This window comes from Mustela erminea, chromosome 15 (genome assembly GCF_009829155.1).
Source record: "Mustela erminea isolate mMusErm1 chromosome 15, mMusErm1.Pri, whole genome shotgun sequence".
NCBI lineage: Eukaryota > Metazoa > Chordata > Mammalia > Carnivora > Mustelidae > Mustela > Mustela erminea.
The window spans coordinates 1,434,642-1,458,579 of record NC_045628.1 but is presented as its reverse complement, the minus strand read 5'-3'; the positions used below and the strand labels follow the sequence as shown (position 1 = coordinate 1,458,579).

The following is a 23,938-nucleotide window of genomic DNA, read 5'->3' as shown; positions in this document are numbered from 1 at the left end:
CAGGACCGGGACCCCTCGCCCGCAGCCACGCCCAGGTCGTGAGAGTGCGCGGGGGGCCTGAGCTGCAAAGGGACCCTGGAGCCTTAGGAAAGGAGCGGGAGGCGTCATGCTCCGGGAGCCCAGCGGGCGAGGGCAGTTCTGACCTCTGGGGAGGAGAGCCTGCTCCGGAGAGGCGGGGAGAGCCCCGGGAACAAAGAGGAGGTTTTGGCGCCTCCGCCCTCCTCTCTGAGCAGCGGGACTGCGAGCATCCTTCTCCCCGTCCCTCCGCATCTCTACAAGGAAAAGCCTGTCCACCCGGACATCCGACTGGGGCGGTGGGCCCGGGCGACTGCGGGTGCCACCCCCCCACCCCCCGCCGCCGCGCTCTCCTTGCGGCCGGGGCCTCCCTGCGGGCCTGGACTGACCGCAGACATCGGGCTGACCTTGGCCGCGCCCGCCCCACTCGTGAGCCCACCACAGGCTTGCAGCGGGGCCCAGTTCCCCAGGGCAGAGGCCCGGGCGCCGGGGCAGCTTCCGGAGCGTTGCGGGCGGAGGGCAGCGCGGGGCTGCTCTTGGCGGCCGGTGCCCTCCCCCCACCCCACGTAGGCAGAGCTGCCACCTCGGGGCCGGGCCGGGGAGGACCAGGAGGCCGGGCTGGGGCACAGGCACTCCCGCTGGCCCATCCCAGGCCGCGCCCATGCCTCCCGCCTGCTGTCCCTGGCCCCACTCCCAGGCCGCGTCCCCTGTGCCCGGCGCCCCTGGCCGTGACTTTCAGAGCCCCCAGCTCCCGATGCTGTACACCCGCGTAGACCGGGGCTCCCAGACGCCAGACCGAGATGGAGGTGAAAACTCCACTTCACAGCCCCCATTGATATGAGATACGGTTTGACATCTGTTTGCCAGAGTGTTTTGCACTTAGCCTAACACCCACTATTAAGTGACAAAATTGTGGCAGCCTGTCAAAGCCGGCTGACTGGCAGCTGCTCCGCTTACAAAAACCATTCAAATATTTGCAGGGTTTGAAGCTTTATGCAGTGTTGTACCCAATCTTTCAGTGATTTAACATGTAAAATATAAGTCAAAGTTTTAAATCTGGATTCCAAAATGTTTCCATTTTCCATACAAAAGGAAAAAGCTTTCAGGGTGTCTGCTGGAATGGGTCCAATTCAACGTGCCTCCTTGTTTCCCACCAGCGGATTCCTGCACAAACCCGGTTTTTAAAAAAATGTCAAGGACCAACTCTCTCTTCCTCTTGTCACCGACATCTCAGATGACAGAACTAAATTGCCTTAAACTCCAAGGGAACAGAGTTTCTCAAAAGTAGATTTCAAAAAAATAATAATAATAATCCTCAGTAAAGCAACCTCCATGCTTTATTTTGCACTCGACAGTTAATGCGGATGCGTCTTTTGGGGTAAGCGATCTGCGGAGAATAGAATCCCAGCTACCATCGGAGCTGGTCCTCGACTCCCAGAACACTACCTCCTCTCCTCACACTCCTCAGTAGCTTAGTCCGATTAAGAAATAATTTGCAAATGACATAGTGTTTCTCTAGATTAAGGTCCATTGAGTAAAAGTCATGTGGGTTTTTTGTCTCTACAATTACAGCCAGACAGAGAAGGATCTCCTGAAAACTGCAGCTGCAAGCAATGAAAAAAAATTATCCTGCATTTGTCCAAGATATGTGGATAGTACGGCGGTCCCGCTCCCTGGAACCGGAGGGGGCTCGCAAACACATGGAATGTTCCTCTGTGCTCTGTTCCTACTACTTTGTTTTTTTAAATGGCAGATAGCTTTCCTTCTGGTGGGCGGAGATCATAAGTGCTTTGGGCAAAGTATAGGGTCATCATTTTGAGAAAGACAGTTTCTGATGCATTTCCAGGTGGGATCAGAGGGTGCTGGTTTTAAGTGCCAAGTGCTGACATGTTTGCACTTCCGAAGACAGAGAGAACAGAAGGGAGATAGAGAAGAGGAGTGGGGTAGAGGGAAGACCGAGGCGCAGGCAGAGAGAGACCGAGATAACAGAAGAGAGAGAGAGAAGAGAAGAGGAAGTTGCGGGGGAGGCCAGAAGACAGAGGAGCCGTCTCAGGTGTCCTCCTCCTCTGCCGGCCTGTTGGGCCCCTGGGAGCAGGGCTGCGACCTCCAAAGGGGTGGCAGGGAGCTCTGCCTGCAGAAGGCTCCCCACCCGCCTCGGAGGAAGCCAAAGGCCAGGCCGCCTGCACCTGGAGAGCTTTGTGTCCATAACACTAATCCTTAGGTACTGTCCTCGCTCAGCAGCTAGGAGTGTGGGGGTGGGGGCTTAGGAGCACATGGCAGAGGAGGGGGGAACAAGGCCAAGGTGCCCCCCCGGGAAGGGGGGCGGGAGAACAAAGCTGAAGTTGGGTGGAGAGGAGCGAGCCTGGAGCTGGGTCTTGGCGGGATGGGAAAAGGGCGCTGCGCTGATAACCCTAGGACACGACAGAGGTGACTCCGGACTGCCAGTGGGGACTGACACCCTCCCACTCCGAGGCTGGAGAGCAGTTGGAGGCGAAAATCAGAAGCCAGCGTGCTGACGGGAGTGACATCTATTTTATGGGGAGGGGGGCAAAGCCTTCCGAGCGCCCAGGGCAGAGGCGCAGTTTTGCTGAGCCCGAATTTGAGGCCAGGCCGGACCGGTGGGGTGAGGCGCGGAGGGATGGGGCCCAGGACGAGGGAGCGCGGGCGGCCCGAGGGACAGTGGCGCGGGGGCGCGGCGCAGGGGCGCGGGGGGCGCGGCTCCACCTCCCGCTCAAAAAGGCGTCGCAGCTGCTCGAGAACCAACTGCTCAATTCTATTCACTGTCGAGTAGGAACAAAAAAGTGGCTATTTATTAGAATACTTGTTTGGTATTGTTCGGCGCCACACAAAAGGCGTTTCATTATGTGCAGGGATCCCCCTTTTTCCAGAGAGAAACAATAACTTGAAATTGTCTTTAAAGTCTTCCCTATCAATAATAAATTTCATTTCTTGTCTCTCTCGCCCGCAGCGTGTGTGTCTGGGAGGGTGTGCGCGAGGCGGGCGAGCCCCGTGTGCGTGTGCGAGTGTGCGAGCGGGGAGCGTGTGTGCGCGTGTGAGTGTGCGTGCGCGTGGCGCCGCGTCTGCGGTGCGGGCGCCGCCGGGAGCCGGCCGGCGGGGGTCCCCGGGCAGCGGCGCCTCGCGCACGGAGCTGGCGGGCCACCGGGGCCGAGGCGCCCGGCCGGCAGGTGCGGCGGGCAGAGCGCGGGACCGTTGGCGCGGGAGGAGGAACTCACTGTAAGTGCCTGAACTTGCGCGGGCGGCCGGCCGGACCACGCTGGGGCGGGGGCGCGACAGGCGCGGGGAGGGGCGCGAGGTCTCCAGGGCGACTTCCCGAAAGGCGTGTACTGTGTCCGCGCGGCGTCCCCGGCAGAGAACAGGTGCGTAGCCGTGGTGACCGCGGCGGGCTATTCTCGAGCCGGGGGCGGGGGGGGGGGGGGCATTTGTCATTTTCTACCCTGTACGTTCCCTCCTCCCTCGTCCTCGGCTTTTGGGATTGGCCGCAGACCAATGGACCGAGACTTGTTTCTCTCTGGGTCGCCCGTTTTGGGGAGGGCGGAGGACGGTCGGGCCAGCGATTTGCCCCGTGGCTGGCGGCGGCCCCTTCTCCCGGCTCGTGGCGCCGCTGGCTCCGGCTCTCGGCTGTGCGCACCCGGCGGCGCAGAGAACGAAACCCGCCGGTGGAAATTACGCTTTAAAGATGAACACGGAGAGCGTGTGCCAGTGAGAGGTGTTTTGGGCAAAGAATCAATTTAACTTTGACTGACCGACGGTCTTGACTGTGTGAAATCTGCCACACACATGCCCACGCACACCAGTGAGCAGAGAGCCCGGACCCGCCCGGCGCCCGGCCGCGAGCCCCCCGGGCGTGGCCCAGCTCTTGGTCCCGCCGGCTAGGGGAGGGCGCCCCAAGGTGAGGTCCGGCGTGCCCCAAAGCCCCGCCTGCTGAGCGGTGGAGGTGACCCCGGCGCGGGCGCCCAGGCCCCCGCGGCGCGTCCTCCCTGCTCCTGCGAAATCGCTCCCGCTCGGCAGCTCGGGCGGTAGGACGCGGCGCTTGCCTCGGTCCTCCGAGCGCACAGCCCGGGAGCCTCCCCACCCGCGCGGGCCCGCGGGCCGCTTCCGCCCCTATTTCCCAGGTTTGAGGCGCCCGCGGAGAGGAAAGTCGCCAAGTTTCAAAGGTGAAAATGGATTTTCGGCTGGGGCGGGTGATGGAGTGGACGGACCGGGCGGGGCCGGCCTGGCAGCCATCGACCCGCTTCAGAACGGGGCTGGCTGCCTCAGCCAGCAAGAAACAGGTGTTTGAACACGATAGCGGCCGCCAGTCAATTAACCCATTAAAAGCCCGCTTTACCGCATTGATTTCCCAGAGCGCGGAGGGGCTGACGTCCTGAAAGCCCCTTTGTGAAGGGCGAGGGCGTGAGGGGGAAGGGGCCGCACTGATGGCACCCCCAGTTGGCGCAGGGGACCCCCAACGCCCTGACCACCGCAGCGGTGCTGTCCAGGCGGCCAGGTTGGGGTCTTTCCTTGGACTGGAGTTGGGGAGGGAGGGGTCCTGCTCTATTCTACCCCAGGACCATGATCTTGTTACCCAGGTCCCTTCCCCAGCTCCGGCCTGGAGGTCTGTGATGCCGCAGCACAGGCAGAAGTGCGCTGCCCTGCCCGGGCCATTGTCCCAGACACCCTCGACCCAGGATTAAGGCGAGGAACTCTACCCCCACCCCCCACCCCAGGTGCTCCCAGGATTCCTTCCCAGAGCTGAGTCTCCCCTGGAAGGGGCAAGGCAGGCGGGATAGCTTGGCCTGAGCTCCCCTGCTCCCTGAAAATGACACAAAACATCCAGGTGGCCTCGAGTTCTGGTCCTTTTTATTACTGGAAAGGATAGAGCAGAAGAGGAAGCCAGGTGTGGAAGTCAGCAGGTGCGGGGGCGGGGGGCGGGGAGGATGGAGGCCAGGAGTGGGCTTGGAAGGGCCCGGCTTCCCTCTGAGGACCCTGGGAGGAACCAGGAGCATCGAGACCGGCAGCCCACACTCTCCCAGCACACCAGCTGAAGGAGGGGCTGGCGCTGTCCTCCAGGGGCGGCCTACCTGCTCCCTGGCAGACAACCCGATCTACCGGAAGGGTGGGCAGTAGCCTCTCCTCCCGGAGCAAACGTGGCTATGTTCTGAGGGTTCAACACAATTTTAGTCAAAGTATAAAGCAAGCATAGACTTTGTACCCTGCCACCTGAACACCCCATCTCTGCAGCCTGGTGGGGCCCTTTGTCCTTTGGGGGTCACTGCCCAGAGCTGCACCAGTCCCCGAAGGGAGAGAGAGTGCCCGCAGTCCGGTAGAGAGGTGGACTCTGCCTTCAGCTGGTTTTGCAGGAAACTATGTTCCCCCACTTTTTCCTCATTGCCCACAAGACTTAAGTTTCAGAGACTAAAACAAGCCTGTTTCTCTCTCTGATCTGCCAAACCTCCTTCCGTCTCATTTTCCTGGTGCCTGCTCCCCAAGTTAGCATCCCGTGGGGACGGGGCATCCCTGGAGATGCTCTGGGGTCACTGCTGGTCCTTGTCCATCCCTCCTGTCCCAAGGCTGCCACCCTAAATAATGACTAATGAGTAACAGGAGCGTGCTCTCCAGAGAGGCCCACACACCCAGGTAGTCTCCAGGCCTTCACCCCATGGGAGGGAAATGTGATTTTTCCCTCTGAGGACAGCTGGTGTCTGTCCCTGCCAGGTGAATACCCAGCCTTCCAGGGGAGCCAGTGGGCCTGCTCTTAGCTCTGATCGCAAGGCAGGGGTGCCAGCTTCCCAGCCCAATTCCGGGGCTGGAAGGGCTCCGCGGACCTCCTTCTGTGTCTGCAGTTTTCTCGAGTAAGCAACGCATGCAACTGAAAGGCTTGAAATTGTGTCAAAGTGATGTTTTAATCTCACTGAAAAGTGTATTAAAGGACAAGATGTAATTTATGTGCGATGCTTCGATGAAAGGAGAGATTGGAGTGGATGGTCCTTTCACTCCTGTGAACCCCGTGTCATGTTGATATTGAAGCCTGTGTAGCTAATCTAATTTGCAATGACAGAGACGGCCTGTAAGAGAAAGCATCTCTGATTTCACTTTATTTCTTTTCATATAGAAATTCCTTATGACTTGTCTCCTCTTGTGAGTGATGCCTTTTCTACAGTAGGCTAATGAGAGAATGTGAGACAGGGCTGTCTCCCGCTCCCAGCAGCTCTTTCCTGCAAACATCCCTGGTCACCGGCTCACCTGACCTCACCTGGACCGGGCGGGGTCGCTGCTGTGTGTGTCGGGAAGGAGCAGTTCTGAGGGAATGAACTTGTGCAGCCTGCTTGCCTGGCATTCACCTGGCCGGGCGTCTTGCCTCTCCCAAGGACCTTGGCTGTAGAACTTAGCTCCAGCAGATGTCATGTATTCTCAGATCTTGGCATTCTGCACATTTTAATCTGAATAGTTAGGAAGCCCCCCCCCCCCCATCCTGGAAAGTTTGGTTTCTGATGAGTCTTCACAGGAGCTTAGAAAACACACCTACTGTCGGCGGAAGAGGACCTTTGTGTTATGATCACATGGGACACAAGCATTCTTTACCAATAAAAACCCACATGCGTTAGAAAATTACAACTTTTGTACAATGTAACAAGGTGTATTCAAACTGTTAATTATGGGGGTTTGTGTAAATGAAACTTTACCAGTGACCCATTTAATTTTGTGGTAATTACTGACAAAATAAGACAAGGGTGACTCACAATGCGGTACATTTATCTTGAAGGAGACGATTGGGGTGAGCGAGGTGGTTAAGCCGAGGAGTAAGACAAGATTTCTGGGGGGGGGGGGGGAATGCAGAAATGTAAAAAGTACCTAAAAACCACACCGTGAAATCATACGGATTAAAACCGCAGAAAATGCGACTCAGGTGGCCTCTTTTTAAAAAAGCCCATCCAAATTTTAGAGGCCCTGGCGTTTCTCCTTCAAACACAGGGCTGCGTCACCCTCCGGGGCAGCTATGCGGACCCAGGAACTTGAGCGCGGCTTCTGCGGGTCCTACCGGCCAGCGGGCGTGGCGGGGGGTGGTGGGGGGATGGGGCTCTCGCTGCCTCGCCTCGGCCCTGGGCCACACGCGCCCCCGGGAGGACAGGCGGGAAGGCGCAGCAGCCGCGGTGGGCCAGCACCGGCAGGCGGGCGCTGAGGGGAGCGGAGGGGAGGGGACGGGAGGGGAGGGGAGGGGAGGGGAGGGGAGGGGAGGGGTGGGGTCCCGCCCACCCCCTGGCCCCGCTGGCTCTCCGCGGGTGCGGCTGGCGGCCGTCTCCTTCCCGGCTCCCTTTCGGGCCTTCCAGGGACAGCCGGAGGCCGGGACGCAAGCTCCGCGCAGCCTAAGCGTCAGGCAGTGGCTTGGCCCAGGCCCACTGGCCAGGCCACTGGGCACCAACCCGGGTCCCCACTCAAGCCACCTTCTCGCCAAGTTGTTCATCAGTGTGGACATGAGAATGCAGGCGGTGGGCCGTGCGCCCAGGCACCTGGTGTCCCGCGTGCCCATCGCGCCCCCAGAGCTGGGGACCGACGACCGCTGCCCTTGACCCGGGACGCTGGGCCCTCCCGGCCGGCGCCCGGGCCAAGCAAGGGATGGGAACCCGGACTGCGCTCGCGTCTTTAAAGGCCGCCCAGCGGGAGTGCGTGTCAAAGCTGCGCTGGGCCCAGCTCTCCGCCAGCACTGGTTTGGTTTGCGCTGAGGGGGCACCCTGAAGGAGGAGACGGCAGCGTCCAGGTGTACGGGGCAGGTGGCCGCCGAGATTCTGCTGGGAAAGTTTCCCACAGAAGGGCCAGGGCGGCTGAGAGGCAGGAGGACCCCGCGCAGGCGGCGAGGCCCCGGCGGCCTGGCACCCTGCGGCTACCCAGCTCCGCGCGCCCGGCCCGCCACCCTCCCTCCTGAGCGCCCGCAGCGCGCCGCCGGTCCGAGGGCGCGAGGCTCCCCTCGGGTCCCAGTGTTTCCCTCCCTTGTCTTCTCTCTTTCATTCATAAACCTGGTGGCTACAGACGCAGCTTGAATATTGACGTCTCTCCCCCAACTGCTCCGCCGTTAACCCAATTACAGAATTCATCAAGAACTGTGCTGAATTATCTCTTCCCATACAGTATCAGCATTAGCCTAATTAAAAGCTATAATGTCTGATATAATGATTAAATCGTTAGCTCTGCTGTAGGGAAGCAATATTTTGTTTTCCCTTCAATTAGAAGCTGATTGAGGTTTTCAGAGCAGGTCAGCTGTGAAATTTGAATTATATGTGTGAGTACCGCTCACAGGATGGGCCCCTACTCGAAAGCTCCCAGAGATTCTCCAAACGCTTTCACCCAGAGAGCGAGGAGGCACAAAACAACACACGCGCGCACGCGGGCTGTTTGCTCTTCAGGGTGAATTTACAGATCTCCACACTGGTGGCTGGAAAGAAAGCCCTGCTTGCCTGTATTCCCCCCTTCCCGCGGACGCCACAGGCTCAGCCCTGCTCACCCCGACGCTCCCAGCGGGAGGAGTGGACGCGGGACTTGCGCGCTCAGAGCGGCTGCGAAGGTCCCCGGTCCGTTGCTACCCCGAAACGGCACAGATGCGGCTGGAAGTTCCACACTGGCGAGCGCTTCTTTTTCTCCTCCTGCCTCTCTCCCCTCTTCCATGACTATTTTTCCCCTTTAAAAGAAAAAAAAAAATCAACAAAGAAACTTTTGTGCTACTTTGGCTCCTTTGGCTTTGTTTGGGAACAAGGGCCAAGTTAGCAGGGCCAGGGCGCAGAGGGGGCACCCAGGGCGCGGGGGGACCCGGGACAGACCAGCGGCACCGCCCCGCCACCCCCCAGACTTCTCCCGCGCACCCCGGCTCCAAAAGCCCCGGAGGCGCGCGCCGAGCCCCGGAGCCGCGCGCGAGGCTGCAGGAGCCGGGAACGAAACGGGGCGCCGCGGCGGGGAGCGGGGCCCGGAGGCCCGCAGCGTGGAGGCGGCGAGGGCGGCCGCGGCCAGCAGACGGCGATCGCGGCCCGCGCTCCCGCGGCTCCGGGCTGGGGGGACGCGCGGCCGGCCCCGCCGCCTCCCGCCGCTGTCCCCCTCCAGCGGCCCCCGCCGGCGCCGCCGTCCCTCCCGCCTCTCCTGGTCTGCGCCTCCTGTCGGCGGAGACGACCCCGAAGGCCCCAGCTGCCTCCGGGTCCTCTCCTCCCCGCCGCGCTCGCTCGCTCCGCCGCCTTCTCCCCGCTCGCTCTCCTCCGAGCACGTCTTCTCGCCCCAAATCCGGCCTTGAGCTGGCGGCTCCGTCCCTCGGGATCTACCTCCCTCGACTCCGGTCTGAGCCCTTGGGGCGACGCCAGAGCCTGCAAGGCTGCGCCCGGGGCGGTGCACCGAGGCGCCGACGCAGGGCTTCGGTCGGCGGGCGACCGGGAAGCCGCGGGAGCCCAGCCGCGGGAGGGCGGCGGCGGCGGTCTGCGCGCATCCCCGGGGCGGGGGTCCCCAGGACGGCCCGACTGCGCCGAGGCCGCGGAGGACGGGCGTTTTTAGGCTTCGCGGCTCCCCTACGTGGACCCTTCACTGACTTCCGTCCCCACCCCCCAACTCCAGACCTGTCCCTCTCACTACTGCGCGGGGCTTTAGACTGTCTCTGCTACCGGAAAGTCACCTCTAGGGGCCTGAAATGTAGCTATCCTGGAAGAGCGCTGGGGAGAATCTGCGGACACGCTAGGCACAGGGACCCTCTCTGCGTTTAACATCTCCTCTGAGCGCCAACCACAGGGAGGGCGGCAAAGCCAGAGCCAGAAGTTTCAGTGACTCCACAAAAACAGTTCACTCTACTGGTGCTGGAGTTCAGTAATCAGTTTATTTGAAAGGCAAAGGCTTCTGTGTAATCGTGTAAATACACCACATACACATATACACACATATTCTGTATGTGTACATGCCCATGTACACGTATGCGTGTATCCTGCCTGAACGCGTGTGTGTCGATGTATGCACGTATCCTCTGGGGGCATGTATGCATCTGTGTACGTATCCTGCGTGTGTACACATCTATGCACACGTGTGCACGTCCATACACACATTCTGTGTGCACACATGTGCGGATACATCAGCATACATGTGTCTCTCGTTTCCTCTAAGGGCGCTTGGCTCTGAATTTTCCTTCAGGATCATGCCCACAAGTCAAACAAAAGAACAGAAAGTATCTTTACTCATCCGCACTCCCAGGCTGGTCTTCACTTAGGCATTCTGAGGGCAGAGATGTCCGAGAAGCCGGGAGAGAAAATCTGGTCCATGGACAGCACACTCACCCTCCCCACTCGGGGTCTGGGCCCTGACATCCCTGGGAAGCCACGCAGCCTGTCTCCAGACCCTCCAGGGCCCTGCCTCTGAGAAGCTCTCCGTCTGAAGGAGGCGCCTGCCAACCTGGGTGGAGGGTGGCAGGGAGACACAAAACTGGGGAAAGGAGGTGGGTTTTCAAGCTGGTTTCTGGACTGTCTTCTCTCCCTTTAAAGAGTCACTGGGGAGAGGAGTCGGAAGGAGCAGGCCGGTGAGGCTCCCAGAAGCCATTACCGGCAGGAGTTGGTATGACGCTCCTAGGTCTCCATGCCAGGATGGAAGGCACTGAGAGGTCTGGCACTCACGGCCCTGCCACTGCCTAATTGGCACAGGCGGCTGCTGCCAATCATTTCTCCCTTGGCAACAAGTTACACCTGCGGCTCCGGTTTAATGCTTCTGCACGTGGGCACCCATAGTGTGTGCGCCCGCTTGGGCCCAGGGAACATCTCGTCACTAAAAAGGGCTTATGGGGTGCGCCCCGAACGCTAAGCACTAGCAAGATCTCACACAAGGCGAAACCATTGACCACCTGTTTAGATGCCCTGGAGAACAAGGGTAACATCGTATTTGGAAACAATTTTCAGGACTGTGGCAGAAAGAAACCAGACCATTTCAAAGTCGGCTATCCAAGTTCCCCAAAGCATAAAGAAAGCATTCCAGCAATGCTAACCGGAGTGCAGGGTGTTTATAAAATAAATTGCTCCATTGATATGGAAAATAATGTGCCAAGCCTGACTCACACAAAGCATTTTCAGGGGGTCTTAGGCTATTTAGTTTAAAATCTAAATTGAAAAGCAGAGGAAAAGAAATCTTTCAATTGCTAAATGGATAATATAGTTTATAATTTGTAAACCATTTCCTTTATTTCAGTCTTGCTGACTTTCCGTAACACACTGGATCTCACTGCACACCCATCGTCTCCTAAATTATCAGAAGAAAAACGAGGCTGTAGCATTCTTAAACCATGTTCTTGTTCCTTTTTTTGTTCATGCACAATGTAACTGATATTTGGAGGTAGTGCATACACAACAGATCAAAAGATTTAACAAACTCGACTGATGAAATGTGAAGGTAGTTGCAAACCAAGTTTATAACCTAGATATTCAGTGAAAAACTAAATACAAAATGAAGTTTCCTTCCTAATATAATTATGTAATATTTGATGAGTTCACTATGAAACGTTGAATGGCCTGAAACAGAAGCAGTTTAATCTGCAGAGACCGATTTGCAGGGGCACTGGCTACGGCAGCGACCTTGAAATCGTGATAAAAAGCCTACAGCACCCATCGCGTTACTGACAGGAGCCGAAGGACGACTCCTGCACACTGGACAGGCCAAGGGCTCGGGATATTCACAACCTCAGAATTTTTTCTTAAATGGGCGGGTAGTGTCAGGTGGGCACCGCCCAGCCACCTGAACACCCTGTTCGTACGCCTAGGGCCGTGCGCATCCTAGCACGTTTCCTTGGACTACAAGACGGTCAGTCGCGCCGCTTTGCTTCGGCTCCGCTTTACCCACCCGCGGCCTCCAAGCACCTCCCTGTCCGGGGCGCACGGACCCCCGCGCGGAGCACACTTGACGGGTGCTTGGGATCAACGGATTCTCTGCAGGAAGTCTCTGGGCCACTTGCTAATCATTCGGACGGAATCAGCAGCGTGGGCGCAATGGTGGGGGGCTTTGAGGTTGGGTTTGGAAATCTCCTGTGCGTACCCAGATGGAAGACACTTTAAAGTTTGGGAATTCTAGCCGCAGGGGCGGGGGGGGGGGCTTCCTCCTCCCAAGAACCAGGCCTTCCTTTCGCACGGTGTAGGAACACCGCATCTGCCGCTCAGTCGCGAGGCCCCACTTCCCCAGCTCCGTGTCCAGTGGGCCCCGCTCCGCTCACAGTTTTCACAGTTCTTAGATAAACAGATGCGGTTAGACTCGCTCCAGAAGAGCGTGGGAGCCACCGTTCTTTTGCGATTTAAACAAACTTTCTCAGCTGTTGTTGAGTTGCTGCTAGATTTCAGATAGATCTGTTGTTTCCGAGCCCCTGGCAATTTCTTTTCAGGAGGAAGAAGCCAGGTTGAGAAGAGTACGCGCCCCAAACCCCCAGGCTCATTAAAAGACCCTCAAAAAAAAAAAAAAAAAAAAGTTCAGGGCTGATCCTAAAAGCAGCTACGGAGCCAAGTGTGACAGAACGCCCGCCCCCTCCTTTAGGGGAATTCTTGGGGCCTGGACTGGGAAGGCCTTCCTACGAGAGGGGGCACTGGAGAACTTCGAGCGCGCGGCGGCGGACCAGGTACCCCTGGGAGGGCCTCACAGGAGAACCCATGCGGGGCTTTCGAGTTGCACATCTCAGACGCCCCCCAACTACCTCTGGCTCCCGAGGGCGCGCCTGTCCCTCCGAGGCCTCGGGCCCAGCTGGGGGTGAGGTTCCCGCCGCGGTCCCAACTTTCCCCTTCCCAGCAAGCGCAGAGTTGGCCGGCGGGGGTGCAGAGGCCGGATCTCCACTGCCCTGGTGTACGCAGGCTCCAGGCTGCATCCCCTCCCCACCCCCCGCCCCTCCTCCCGCTCTTCCTCCCGCCCCGGACGATTCTTTCTTCGGCTCCGCTTTTAAACCCAACCTTAATCGTTCGGAGCGCGCGGGCGGGAGAGGCGAGGAGGGCGAGCTCGGGGTTCGCCGCCGCCGCGCGCGCTCAGGAAGCAGCGTGGCTTTGCCCCCTCCCAGGCCTCCTTCCCCCTCCTTCCTGCCCCTGCTCCCCCTCCTTCCTCCCCTCCTCCCGCCCCGCCGCCCGCGCCCCGAGCATCTACTCCCTCCCCACGTCACTCGCCAGCGCGCCATGCAAATCACCGCCGCCGCCGGCTCCCATTGGCCGCGGCGCGCTCATTTAATGGCAGCCCGGGCCCGGCGTATGGCTGCTGGGCCCCGCGCGCCGCCGGCCCCGCGTGCGCCTCCGCTCCGAGCGCACGGCCTCGGGCAGGCAGTGGGCAGCCAGTCCCGGGCTCGGCGGCCCCGCTCTCAGGCCCTCTCCGCGCGCCTGCGCTCCCGGCGCTGCCCCCTGCCCCCCTCCCCAACGGCCCCCCTCCGCGCCCCCCTCGGCGCCTCGCTCCCCCCGGGCACCTGGGACCGGCACATGCCCAGCGCACGCGGCACGCCGCGCTGCTAGAAGTTGCAGCCCCGGAGTTGGGAGGCCGCCGAGGACCCAGTGCAGGAGGAAGGAGGCAGCGCGCGGCGGCGGCCGGCGAGGAGGAGGCAGAGAGCCCGGGGCCAGGCCCCGCGCACCGCTCGCGTCCCGAAAAGTGGAGCTGCAACTTGGCCACGACTGCACCTGTTTGCACCGCTCAGCCGAGGCGACCGGGCTGCGGCGGCGGCGGCGACCCCGGCCATCGCCCCTCTCCGGCGAGTGGTTGGAGCACGAGGAGAAACTTTGCACCTGTGAGCCGGACCTGCGCTGAGTGCGTGTGTTTTTGCCTCTTGTTTTGTTGTCAGTGCTTCCTCCTCCCCCCACTCTTCTCTCTGGTAGGACTTCTCCCCCTCCCCACGTCTCGCTCCGTTCCACTGAGCTCCTGTCCATCCCTCACCCCCCCGGCCGTCTATGCTCCTGGCCCTCCCCGCGCGGTGCCGGTGAACCCGCGGGCCGCCCCGATGTACAGCATGATGATGGAGACCGACCTGCACTCGCCTGGCGGCGCCCAGGCCCCCACGAACCTGTCGGGCCCGGCCGGGGCGGGCGGCGGGGGCGGCGGCGGCGGGGGCGGCGGCGGCGGCGGCGGCGGCGGCGGGGTCGCCAAGGCCAACCAAGACCGGGTCAAGCGGCCCATGAACGCCTTCATGGTGTGGTCCCGCGGGCAGCGGCGCAAGATGGCCCAGGAGAACCCCAAGATGCACAACTCGGAGATCAGCAAGCGCCTGGGCGCCGAGTGGAAGGTCATGTCCGAGGCCGAGAAGCGGCCGTTCATCGACGAGGCCAAGCGGCTGCGCGCGCTGCACATGAAGGAGCACCCGGATTACAAGTACCGGCCGCGCCGCAAGACCAAGACGCTGCTCAAGAAGGACAAGTACTCGCTGGCCGGCGGGCTGCTGGCGGCCGGCGCGGGCGGCGGCGGCGCGGCCGTGGCCATGGGCGTGGGCGTGGGCGTGGGCGCGGCGGCCGTGGGCCAGCGCCTCGAGAGCCCGGGCGGCGCGGCGGGCGGCGGCTACGCGCACGTCAACGGCTGGGCCAACGGCGCCTACCCCGGCTCGGTGGCGGCGGCGGCGGCGGCCGCGGCCATGATGCAGGAGGCGCAGCTGGCCTACGGGCAGCACCCGGGCGCGGGCGGCGCGCACCCGCACGCGCACCCGGCGCACCCGCACCCGCACCACCCGCACGCGCACCCGCACAACCCGCAGCCCATGCACCGCTACGACATGGGCGCGCTGCAGTACAGCCCCATCTCCAACTCGCAGGGCTACATGAGCGCCTCGCCCTCGGGCTACGGCGGCCTCCCCTACGGCGCCGCGGCCGCCGCCGCCGCCGCCGCGGGCGGCGCGCACCAGAACTCGGCCGTGGCGGCGGCGGCGGCGGCGGCGGCCGCGTCGTCGGGCGCCCTGGGCGCGCTGGGCTCGCTCGTCAAGTCGGAGCCGAGCGGCAGCCCGCCCGCGCCCGCGCACTCGCGGGCGCCGTGCCCCGGGGACCTGCGCGAGATGATCAGCATGTACTTGCCCGCCGGCGAGAGCGGAGACCCGGCGGCGGCCGCGGCGGCCGCGGCGCAGAGCCGGCTGCACTCGCTGCCGCAGCACTACCAGGGCGCGGGCGCGGGCGTCAACGGCACGGTGCCCCTGACGCACATTTAGGGACGCGGGGACACTGCGGCCCGCGCCCGCGACGCGCGAGGAGGAGCGCGCGGCCCGCCCGAGCGGCCTTGCTTTTGTACAGACGCTTCCACGGTCTCGGGAGGAGGAAGACACTGGCCACGAGCGCGGGCGACGCACGCCCCCGGCTCGCCTTCCCCGGAGCCCCGGGGGACCGCCGGGCGCGGACACAGCCTGCGGTCTGGACTGACTCCGGTGTTTCTTGAGACTTTTTGTACAGTATTTATCATTCACGGAGGAGGCAGAAATCGTTTTCTTTGCTCGAGGGGACAAAGCCCAAACCCAGGGAGAGGCGACTCCAACTTCTCTAGCCCGGCCAGCGCGCCCGCTCTCATCCTGCATCGCTTCCTGCCGGCGTTTGGCGGCCCTAGACCCGGCGCCAGGGAGCTGCTCTCATTTGTTATCGATGTAGTAAGGCAGATCCAAACACTTACGAGTTTTTTGTAGTTGTTACCGCTTTTTTGGGTTGGTTTGTTAATTTATACAAAGAGATCTCCCCACTCCTTTCAGATGGCAGCGTTATACCCTGGGTTTTTGTAAAACTTTCTGTATCTGAGCATTTCCATTTTTTTTTTTTGTTTTGTATTATTTCTTGTAAATGCATTGTGAAATTTTTATTTTAGGCGTTGCGGTGTGGGGAGGGGGATTCAGATTATGTACATAATTTCCTAAAAAAGCCTTTCTTCTAAGACCGAGAAAAGACCTCTCCTTAAAAAAAGAAAAAAAGAAAAAAAATGCATCGAGTTTTGAGTCAATAAATTTAAGAGAGAAAAAAAAAGCCCAGTTTCCCCCCATAATTTGGAACGTGCTAATTTTATATGCATGTTTTGTGAGCTCAAAATACAATTAGCAAATCTGACGGAGGAGGAAGAAATTATCAGCATAAACTAAAAGTAAGGGTTCCTCAGGGGGGAGGGTACAATCTTCAGGGAGCTTCTTTCAGTGGAAGGGAAGAAAGTTTAAATCATAGATTATTTTGTAATGTTTACTGTGTTAATACGGATCAAGAAATAATTACCAGGATAAAAAAAAAAACACCACCCCCTCATTTTATAGTCTGGCTCTTTGGTGTGTTATTTGTAACTGTGGGCTGACCCGGCGGGCTCTGCGTCCTCCAGCTGGCCTGGGATCTGCCCAGTTTGGTCTGGAGGAGGAAGACCCCAATGGCGGGACCGGCCTCGGATGGATGACAAAGACCACCGCAGGGTCACCGATGCCCCCAGTTTCCCCTGCAATTAACAAGATTGCAAATGGAGTTTATCTGAATTTGGCTCAAGGAAACACTCTTTGAACCAAAATATCCTGCAATGGGGCCCACTCCCTCTCTCCTCAGCCCCTCCCTCTGGATTATTTCTCCTTGGGAAAGGGCAAAAGGATCTTGAATTCTCTCTCTCTGCCACCCCCCCCTACACACACATTCACTCGACCACCCCCCATCCCCAGAGTGAACTGGGGCACATGGAATGTGGCATTTATTATTCTCGAAGAGATCAGAGGGTGTTTGATGCTTTAAATTTTTTAATTCTATTTTTTCTAGGTGTTTATGGGCACACTGCAGTTTTTTTCTGGAATTTAAAGTTTTCTGTAAAACTTTGTCTTCAAGTAATCTGACAGCATTAAATATTGCATTTAAAAGTTATACTGTAGCCAATACATTTTGAACTTAGTCACAACATAAAGATGAAATTATATTTTTGGAGGAAAAAAAAAAGCCTTGAGGCCACATCAAAACATGTTGATTTCATCAGCCTAGGCCTCCCCTTCATTTTCTTTCCTTGTCCGGGAATGAGCACAGATGATCCAGCCCAGAATGGGCCTCCGCTAGCAGGTCAATGAACACTGCACTGAGCCTGCAGGAGAGAATAGCTTTAAGTAAAATGCTGACCTGGCAATTGACATGTGTAATTTTTTGGAGTCATTTTGATAATTTTGCTTAAACCGTGCATTTTTTAAGTGAGTGCAAAAATCTCAAGAATGATGTCCACTGCTTCTAACGAGATAATAAAATCCCTTCTTTTTTCTTCCCTTTTTTTTAAAAAAAAAAAAACCCTTAGAAATCCGATCCTTTGTGAAGCTGTGGCTCCTGAAAGTGCTTGGATATATATGGATTGCTGAGGCGATCGGCACCTTGAGATAGTCAGGGGATACATGAATGAAGGCCACATGGGGTCTCCTCTGGGAGAGCCTGCGAGGCTCTGAGAATTCACCACACCCAGCTTAGGGAGCAGGCCGTGCTGACTGAAATGTGCAGTTGAATAGACTCTCTGGGTTCTTTTGCTGCCTCCTAATCTCTGCGTCCCCCGCATTTACTAAAGGGGCAGACAGATGCGGCCATGCTCACATATGCGTTCACAGCCGGTTTGTATGTGGGCTCAGCTGCTGGCATCCAAGTCTCGGCTCACCACACTGTTAGCAATGTGGGTCCCCCGGAAGTGTTTCCGACTAAAAAGTTTGCAGTAGGCAGGAGCTCCAGCAGAGCTGTCCCTTGGTTTCTTGGAAGGCGGGCTCACGGCTTGGCCCTTGGGCGCAGGTGTCTCCTGCACGGCTGAAATGCAAGGCCAGGTGCTGGGAGCCACTTTGGTAAACACCCAGGAAGACCTTCCGGTAGGGATTCCTGGAACGTCGCGTGATTGTATTTGTTTTGTTGACTAGAACGTGGTGAAAGGCAAATTTAAATTGGCTCATGACTCTCTGTAGAACTAACCCGGACTGGGGGGAGCCGACGGTGGCTAGGATTCATCTCGGGATCCAGACCCCATCACCCCAGCTGCGCCTCTCCAGCTCACGCTGGTGGAAGAAAGGTTCCACGAGGCCCCGCAGACGTCTCGCTCCGCGGGGCCTGCTTCTCGGCCCGGTGCTGCTCCCCGCAGGCACGAAACCACGTCGTGGCGATGATTTTTACACGGCGGCTTCACTCGCTCCCCAAACCACGGGGTGGTATTTCTAGCGCTTCCTCCAATTCCGCTCGGAGACCGTGTGGAGAACGCGAATGGGACTCGTTTGGGGTCTCGTACAAAGTTTGCAGAACTTCGTGCTGCGGCGACCGCGAGAACCGCTCTTAAACCCGGCCCTGGCCGCGGCCCGGCCGTCCACGCTGCGCGGGGTGCGGTTTGCCGGAGGGGGTTTTCTCCTCCTCCTCACCGCCACCCCCGCCCTTTTTTTTTTTTTTTTTTATACTAACGGGCCCTTTTTGTGGTTGTTGCTCAGACTTTGACACCAGCCCCCCACGCCCGGCCAGAGAAACCCACCAGCCGCTAGATGAAATGAATTAATTTTAAAACCAGTCGCGGGTTCGGCGCGCGCCTGAGCTGCAGATGTGTGTCGGGTAGCGTGACTGATGGGTCTATTAAAGTCGTGCATGTGGGAGAAGAAGAACGCGCATATTCACGCATTTCATTTTCCCGACAAAGACTGGGCCACGCGGAGATCTGTCTCCGGAAAATTCCGGTTAATTCGAGAAACCATCCCCGGCCCCGGAAGGCGCGCTCCGGGGCGGCCAGGCTCTCGCTCCCACCGCCCGCGGCGCCCGCTCTGCTCGCCCGCCCCCTCCCAGGTCCCCCTCACCCCCCTCCCCGCTTCCGCAGCCTGGCCCGCGGGGCAGAGGCTCCAGAAACGTCGGCAGCAGAATGTAATAATAGGTTTGATTCCTTGGAAACTTCAAGTGAAAAGCAGACTTGGCCTTGGCGCAGCTCCTTTTCCAGCACGACTATTCGGCGGGATTGAAAGGCCGGGCCAGAAGGGGAGGGGAGAGGGACGCAGGCCCCGGGGCGAGCAGCCGAGGGAGGTGGGTCCGGTCCCCGCCCCCAGGCCTGAAGGGTCGGGACAGCGCGGGGGCCGGGCGAGGGACGCAGGGACCCCTCGCCCTCACCTCCGCCTCGGCCCCGGCCCTGCCCGCCCCCCCCCCCCCCGCAGCCCCTCTGCCCCTCAGCCCCCCAGCCCGAGGGCGAGGCCCGGAGGGGGGCGCAGAGCCCTCATCCCCGCCCCTCCTCCGCCCCCCGCCCGGCCCTTCCTCTCCAGCTGCGCGCCGCCGGGACCCTGCTCTGCCCGCCCCCGGGAACCCAGCGGCGTGGGCGGCAGCGCCCGGAGCGCACGGTGCGCGGCCCGGGTCCCCTCCAGCGCGGGGGGCCGGCCTCCCGGCTTCGCCCGCCGCCCTTTCCCGGCCCCGCTCCGTTGAAGCCCGAGTCGGGGCGGCTTCGTGGCCTTTGCGCCCGGTCACGTCCTCCCCCTCCAGCCTCCGCGCCCCTTCCCGTCCCGCTAGCCGCTCGTTTCTCCTGCGTTTCCTCCTCGCCTCCCTCTTCCCTTAGCTCCTTCCCCTCCCGCCTCCGGCACAGTCCCTTCCTTTCTCTGAGCGCCCGGCCTCCCTTTGTCCTTGGCGCGGCCGTCTCCGCCCCGCGCCCCGGCCCCTCGTCGCCCCGGCGGCAGCCCCGGACGCTGCCTCCAGTCGGGTCGAGGTCCGCGGGTACCCGGACACGGCCGGTCCCCCCCCCCACCCCCGGGCTGGCGCGGGAGGGGAGGGACCCCCGGGCAACGGACTCGGAGCCCGCGGCCCGGGCGACCGCCCCGACCCGCCGGTGCAGCCTGGGCTCTGGGGCCGGCGGTGTCAGCCGCGGGGGATTAAGGTGACTGATGCGAGGGAAGAGGCAGAGTGTTTCTGTGTTTAAAGAGAGCAGGATTAGCAGAGAGAAAGTCCTGACCCGGGGTCAGCGGCGAGTCAAACCCTTTTACAATCAGCTAGCGGAACAAGCCTGTCTCCAGGCCGGCCGGCAACACGTGGGAGGACCGAGGCGACCGAGGGGCCGCACCCCGGGGCTGCCCGGCGTGGGGCGGGAGGGGCGAAACGGGAGACCCGCACCCCCGGACTGCGGGGCGGAGAGCAGGGGGGAGGCGGAGGAGAGGTGAGGGGCCCGCACCCCAGGACTCTGGGGTGGAGAGCACGGAGGAGGTGAGGCGGGAGGCGGGGACCCGTACCCCCGGGCTGCAGAGTGGAGGGCGGAGCGGGGGGCCGAGATGAGGCCCGAGCCCGCACTGGAGGGCACCAGCGCGGAGGGGGTGCGGGGGGGGGGGCGCGGATAACCGCCCGCAGGTCTGGGCTTTGCAAGGGGATGGGTTGTCCACAGCATTCCTTCCTCTCCAGAATGCCTGCGTCTCCCGCCTCCTGGGCCGTGTTCGGCGGCTGCTGGGATGGGCGCCCGGGAGAAGGTTCAGTGGGCTCCCTGCCCCGGAGGCCCCGTCTCAGGGCCGCAGCTCTCTTTCCGTGAGAAACCAAAGCGAAAGAGCAGGTCCTGGGGCGCCGTGCTGCCGGGTCTTACCGAGGCTTTCCCCGCGGCCATCGCCTCCCTTAGGCCCCAGCCAACCCTGAGCAGCCGGTAGCAGTACTGGGCGGGGTGGGGGCGAAGTGTGCTCGGCCCCCCGTACCTGGTCCACAAGCGTGAAAGAGTGAGACACCCGTCAGGGTGATGAACCCGGCCGACTTCATCAGGGAGTGAAACCGGGCGGCGTGGACGGGGGCGGGGGGGGGGGGTGGAGGCGCTGATCTAGAGAAGAAATAAAATCTGGAGTTTGGGGGGAAGGATAAGAGGGGTCGGGGGCGGAGAAAGTAGACAAATCTTTGCCTTCCCTAGTAGTCGGGTCCAGAGTTTGTGCTTAAATCACACCAAGAGTTTTAACAAATATGAAAAACAGAGAAAATACCCCAAACAAGTGATTAAGCCAAGACAGAAAAAGGTCATCTATTTGAGTGATGAAAAACAAACAAAAAACTGGGATTGCCACCTGTCACTCTAAGTTGCTTTTTCATCTTTAAATATGAAAACATCCACACGGATTGAGTGTTTTAAAAACACTCCAGACCCCAGGCTGGAGCCCAGCACTCAGCCTTCCCCGGGTCTCAAGGGTGCCCCGAGGTGGCCCATGGTCTCTGGGTTCAAAAGCAAGTGACCCATCGCTACTCAGTAAGGTGGTGAATGTCACCTGGGGTTGGGTCTGGACACCGTGAGTAATCCTGAATGTGCCCCGCAGGCAGCTCTTGGGGATTTAATTGCCCACAGCCACTTGGGAACAACCATGTGGGCACATCAAAGATGTTGTTTGCGAAGAACAGCAGGTCATCACATGCGAAGTCTCGAAATAGTCAGCCAGTCAAATCAGTGGAAAAAATCAGCTTTTGTTAGATTTTGCAGTTTCAGGAATTAGGCCCTGCAGAGCTGCAGTTTTGCGGAATTGCAATGTCAGGCATGTTCCCAATGGGGAAATATTGTGAGTGTGTAGGAATGCAAGATTGGGTTTGACAATGGGGAAACTGACAAGAGTTATCACCCAGACATTGTTTTCTCTCTGAGCACCCCGGAAATGCTAACTAGAGACGGTATCTAGAGGCAGCAACAGCACTCCCTGTTCGTCCTACGCACTTGAAAGATACGGAAAGAAGAGTCTTAGACATCTGGAGGACTGACCCAGGATTTCCTACGAGGAACGCCAGAATATAGGGCACCGTTCGGTGCAGATGCGTGAAACCTACAAGCATTTCAGCAGCCGCCTCTAGACTGGCGTGAAGAAACCGAAAGCGGAGGTCAACTCATCAGCCTATTTCTAAGCAACAGAGTAGGAGGGAATCCAGGCAAGCCTGTCTGAACCTGGGAAAAGATTTAAAACCCTCATGCTCCTAAGTCATCCAAACTATAGGGGAAATTCCAGGACACAGAAAAGCCCAAACTCCACCAGTGAATTTACGGTGAAGAGCCACGTAGATGGGGAAGCAGCAGCTTCGTTCGTGCGAAAAACTGGACCGAAGAGCGAAGTTTATTCTTGTAAAAATTGACTATCTGCATTTTCACACTACAGAGAAGCTACATGCGTGTGCCCAAAGAAGAGGAAGAACGGAGGAGAAAAGTTAGTCACTACGGCATTTATTGTATTTAAGACCCCTGGTGAACCTGGGGGAGAACATGGGATTTGGAGTAAGACACAACTGCCCTTGCGCTGTGGCTTGTGGGGCACATCCAGCTCCTGCCCCTGGTCAACGGTCCTTACCCTGAGTCCCTCTTCTCATATGCAAAAAGAAACAAGAAAACCAATGTCCTAAGAATATGGTCAGGATTGGTGATCTAAGGTGCATGCTGTCACTAGAAAAGACCCTTAATAAATGGCCGCTTGACGTATAAGCTTGTGTCAGCTCAGGCAGAGGTACGGGGGGAGAATGGTGGCCTCGATGCCAAAGTAGGTCCGAGTGGAACAGTGTTGTCCATGGGCACCAGCACGCCCCGATGTCCGTGTTAGTAACAGTCCCTCCTTAGAGCTGCATGACAACCGTCTCACGCACCCGTTCACCTGTCCAGCAAGATCCATCACGGCACATTACAAGGCCAGGTTTTGATAAGAGCACATGGAGGTGTGTGGCCAGACGCTGGGGCTCACCGCCCAGCAGGTAAGACTCACTGTCGCACCAGCAAGGATGCCACCAAGGGCTACAGTTGAGGGACAGAGGCACCTGCTAGATGCTCCCTGATCCCTTGTGCCGTTTTGGGGGAATTGGGGGAGGCTTCTCAGAGGAAGTGGAAGCCCGACATCCTGGGGGCGTCGCCATCCCCCCGGGGCCGGCCTGTCCACGCACGAGGCACCCGTACTGCGTGTCTTCATGCACCAGCAAACACGGAGACATCCACTGGAGCAGAGTGTGTACGATACCTGCTTCGCGTTTCAGCCAACGGCGGCTGCAGACCGGCTCTGAGCTGTTAGGGAGGGAGATCTGGGGGTTCAGCAGGGCGGTGGTCTCTCGTCCTTGGGGTGCAGAAGGCACCAGAAGAGCTTGCAGGGCCGCAGACCCAGTGCCCCCAATAGGCCGAGTCGGCACTGGTGCCTGTGCTTGCCCAGGACACGGGGCGGGGGGTGGGGGGGTCGTGCAGGATCGCGGGAAACCTGTGTCAGGAGATGGGCCCCAAAATGTGTGTGGTGAAGAGCAGCTGACACTGTCGATCGCTTAACGTTGAATAGCGACTTATTATTTATAAAGTGCTCTCACTTAATTGTTCCATTTAGATGGCTTTTGAAAAAATTAAATTAGTGGGAGAAGAAAAAAAAATTAAGCTGGATTATTAGAATCTCATAAATAGAAAGGCATGACTGATTCATGGCTTTTATTTTCCATTTCCTGCTCAAGTGCTCCAGCGGCCTGTACACGCACTTGGCCGTGCCCGAGCAGCCCTCCCAGTGAGGCGCCAGGAGCCCGCACCCCGCTTGCGCCTTTTGCTTCCCGGATCGGATGATAAAAGGGGTAAACAGAGCCACGTGTTGCTTACCAAGTTCTAAGTTGACCAAGCCGGTGGGCATCCGGATACCCTGGTCTGGGTAGCCCTGGTGAATGCCACGTGCGGTCAGACGCCCCTGTCAGGTGGTCGAGTTGTTTTAATAGCCCGTGCGACTTCCGTGAGGAAGGGTGTGTGACACGAGGTGGACTGAGTCGGTTTGGTGGAACCATTTAGCGGTTGGGGATGGTTAGGGTCGTCTGTGAAATGGGACTAATTTGTTGTTTAAAAAACAAAAGCAAAACCAAAAAACCTCAGCACGTTAAGAATTTGACATGACTTTGCAAGGAAGAGGCCTTGCAAACATGGTGGGGGGGCGGCCCTGTGCCCAGAATGAACACAGCATCGGCAGAGCACGGTCCGCCTTCGGAGGTCACGCCTCCTGCTGAGCACCGTGAAGCCAGCACTCCTTAGAATTCTAGATCCAGACCCAGATGAAGCTGTGGTCGTGGAAGAAATCACAACCTCT

At 59.3% G+C, this 23,938-nt stretch overlaps 1 protein-coding gene and 1 long non-coding RNA gene across 2 annotated transcripts in view; both read left to right on the top strand.

The window, feature by feature from the left end:
* Window positions 1–3,086: 3,086 nt before the first annotated feature.
* Window positions 3,087–23,938, top strand: part of LOC116574369 — a 52,970-nt gene continuing 32,118 nt past the window's right edge. The window contains exon 1 of the long non-coding RNA XR_004279247.1: window positions 3,087–3,249. This is a non-coding gene — a long non-coding RNA (uncharacterized LOC116574369). The remainder of the gene's footprint in view (window positions 3,250–23,938) is intronic.
* SOX1 (SRY-box transcription factor 1) lies at window positions 13,175–18,312 on the top strand. The gene has a single exon (XM_032315098.1). It carries the CDS (start codon window positions 13,964–13,966, stop codon window positions 15,149–15,151), a length of 1,188 nt encoding a protein of 395 aa, XP_032170989.1. The 5' UTR covers window positions 13,175–13,963; the 3' UTR covers window positions 15,152–18,312.